Genomic DNA, 3,143 nt, shown 5'->3' on the forward strand with positions numbered 1-3,143 from the left:
ATGCCCAGGCACGCCCCACCTCCCAGGCCTCCCCTGACTCCGCCTCGCCCTGCCCCATCGCAGGAGAATACTGGATTGACCCCAACCAAGGCTGCAACCTGGACGCCATCAAGGTCTTCTGCAACATGGAGACCGGCGAGACCTGCGTGTACCCCACTCAGCCCACCGTGGCCCAGAAGAACTGGTACATCAGCAAGAACCCCAAGGAGAAGAAGCATGTCTGGTTCGGCGAGAGCATGACCGGCGGATTCCAGGTGCGTGAGCGGAACCCCAGAGCCACTCTCACAAGATGGGGGGCGGGGGCGCAGGAGGGGTGTGAGCGAAGGTCTGGGTGCTCTAGGCCTCTGCTGGGTGTGACGGACAGAGCCGGGGGGAGAAGCCGGGGTCCTAGGCCCCTAAGACCCGCTCAGACAGAGGGTGCCCGTGGGAGGTCACGATGCTGTCCGAGGACTCCAGGGGACCAGGGCCAGGACTAGAGGCTCCAGGACGGCCGCTCACTCTCTTTTCGCTCTCTCGGCCTCTTGCAGTTCGAGTATGGCGGCCAGGACTCCGACCCCGCCGACGTGGCCATCCAGCTGACCTTCCTGCGCCTGATGTCCACCGAGGCCTCCCAGAACCTCACCTACCACTGCAAGAACAGCGTGGCCTACCTGGACCAGCAGACAGGCAACCTCAAGAAGTCCCTGCTCCTCCAGGGCTCCAACGAGATCGAGCTCCGGTCCGAGGGCAACAGCCGTTTCACCTACACTGTCACCTACGACGGCTGCACGGTGAGTCCCCGGGGAAGGGCCCCTCTCTGGGCCGTGGCTTTCCAGGCAGGCCCTCGTGCTCCCCGCCCCTCACTCCCACCGGTGACGCCCCTCTCCCATTGTCTCCCCTCCGCCCAGAGTCACACCGGAGCCTGGGGCAAGACAGTGATCGAATACAAAACCACCAAGACCTCCCGCCTGCCCATCATCGATGTGGCCCCCTTGGACATTGGCGCCCCAGACCAGGAATTCGGCATGAACGTTGGCCCTGTCTGCTTCCTGTAAACTCCCTCCACCCCCACCTGGCTCCCTCCCACCCAAACCCATGGCCCCTGACCTCGGAAACAGACAAACAACCCAAACTGAACCCCCCCAAAAAGTCAAAAATGGGAACCAATTTCACATGGACTTTGGAAAATTTTTTTTTCCTTTGCATTCATCTCTCAAACTTAGTTTTTATCTTTGACCAACTGAACATGACCAAAACCAAAACCACATTCAACCTTACCAAAAACCAAAAAAAAAAAAGAATAAATAAATAACTTTTTAAAAAAGGAAGCTTGGTCCACTTGCTTGAAGACCCATGTGGGGATAAGTCCTTTTCTGCCCGTTGGGCGTATGATACCCCAACGCTGCCCTTTCTGCTCCTTTCTCCATGCCTTCTTGGGGCCTCCCCTCCACTGCTCCCCAAAACTAAGTCTCCCCCAAAGACACAGGAAACCATGCATTGTCTGCCCAGCAACCAAAGGCAATGCTAAAACACCCGAGTGGCCCTCCCTCACCCCGCACCCCCAAGCCCTGGGGGAACCTGGGGTTCTCAGACTGCCAAAGAAGCTTCACCATCTGAGGTCCCCGGGGCCTCGCAACATTCCCCTCTTCGTTTTTGAGGAGGGCGTGCCGGGGGGCCACAGGCCCTGCATCGCCTGGTTTGGAGGAGAGTCAGGAGGGGCCACGACAGTGGAAACGTGTCGGTCCCCGTGCGCAGGGCTGATGGGAGAGACTGCTCCGTTCCTTGTGTAACTGTGTTGCTGAAAGACTACCTCTCTATGTGTCACCGGGGCAACGGCGTGGGGGCGGGACGGGGGCAGGATGGAAGGGGCTCCCCGATTTATATCAAAGGTGCTACATCTCTGTGATGGGGTGGGGTGGCGAGGGGACCACTGGTGCTATAGAAGTGGAGACGCCCCACCCCGACCACCAGGCCAGCAAATGTTCCTTTTTGTTCCAAGTCTTCTGAATTCTTTGGTGTTTTTTTTTCTTCTCGTGGATGGAGACGCATGTGAATTTTCTCCAGGTGCTACTTACCACAGGGGAGAGCGTGTGCCACTCACTCCTCGCCCTCTCTCCCCACCCCCTCGCCTGCCCGGGCCTCTCTCTCCAGACCTCTCTTTTCTGAAACCCGCTCCTCAGCTCCTCCCAGCCTCACTCCTCTCTCCTAGTCTGTCCTTCGCCCTCTCTCCTGGGTTTCAGAGCACAAGTTCCCCAAAGCACAAAGCAGTTTTCCCCCTGGGGTGGGAGGAAGCAAGAGACTCTGTACCTATTTTGTATGTGTATAATAATTTGAGATGTTTTTAATTATTTTGATTGCTGGAATAAAGCATGTGGAAATGACCCAAACATACGTGCAGTGGCCTCCTCATTTCCTTCCTTGGAGTCGGGGGTGGGGAGGGAGGTGGCGGGGGCACTCCTTCCTTTTCTTGCCCATTTTGTCCCCCCTCCCCTCATCTAGCACCCTCCTGGGTCCCTCTTCTTCCCTCTTACCGTTCGTATACCTTAACCCATTTTCTTCCCTTTCTCATGCAAGCTTCCTTACAAGTCTCCCCAAAACCCTCTCCCCCCTTATAGTACATGTGCAGCAACACACACATACACACAGACACACACACACACACGACTCCCTCCAGAGCCTCATGCCCACTTTCCCATCAAAGCCATCCATTCTGCTGCCCTCTCCCCTGCTGTGGGCACCGTGCAAGGTTGGGGAACATGGGAAGGCACTGCCCCTGGGGCACTGGGTGATGGAGGTGGGACTGGTGAGGGTACGGAGAAGCCCTCAGCAAGGGCTCTCCCTGGGCAAACACGGAGGGGCATGTGATACCCTCCCGCCCGCCCCCCGGCCTCGCCCTCGCTGAGTTCCTCCGAAGGAGCAGCTGGCAGCACAGCACGTGAAGTGGGTGCCTGCGCCTGGCGGAGGCCTGTGGGGAGACCTGGGGTCCTGCTCACCCTCCGGGGCTCCAGGGGAAGGAGCGGGAGGCTGCCCAGGGGCCTGGGAGACCTGCAGACAAGGCACGTGCAGGTGCCGCCTGGAAGGCGACAGGCCCTAACCATGCTGAGCACGGACTGGGTCCTTCTTGTCCTTCTACGTCCCCAAGACATGAGGCCCCCCGGGGGGGG

The 3,143-nt window shown here is 58.7% G+C and overlaps 1 protein-coding gene across 1 annotated transcript in view; it reads left to right on the forward strand.

Moving 5' to 3' along the window:
* COL1A1 (collagen type I alpha 1) overlaps positions 1 to 2,360 on the forward strand; it is a 17,516-nt gene extending 15,156 nt beyond the window's left edge. Inside the window, exons 48-50 of the mRNA XM_015570774.1 lie at positions 44 to 254; positions 528 to 770; positions 888 to 2,360. Of these exons, the coding sequence (XP_015426260.1) occupies positions 44 to 254; positions 528 to 770; positions 888 to 1,034 (601 nt within the window). The 3' untranslated portion in view covers positions 1,035 to 2,360. The remainder of the gene's footprint in view (positions 1 to 43; positions 255 to 527; positions 771 to 887) is intronic.
* The last annotated feature ends 783 nt before the right edge of the window (positions 2,361 to 3,143 follow it).

This window comes from Myotis davidii, unplaced genomic scaffold, assembly GCF_000327345.1.
Source record: "Myotis davidii unplaced genomic scaffold, ASM32734v1 scaffold327, whole genome shotgun sequence".
In the NCBI taxonomy this organism is placed as follows: domain Eukaryota; kingdom Metazoa; phylum Chordata; class Mammalia; order Chiroptera; family Vespertilionidae; genus Myotis; species Myotis davidii.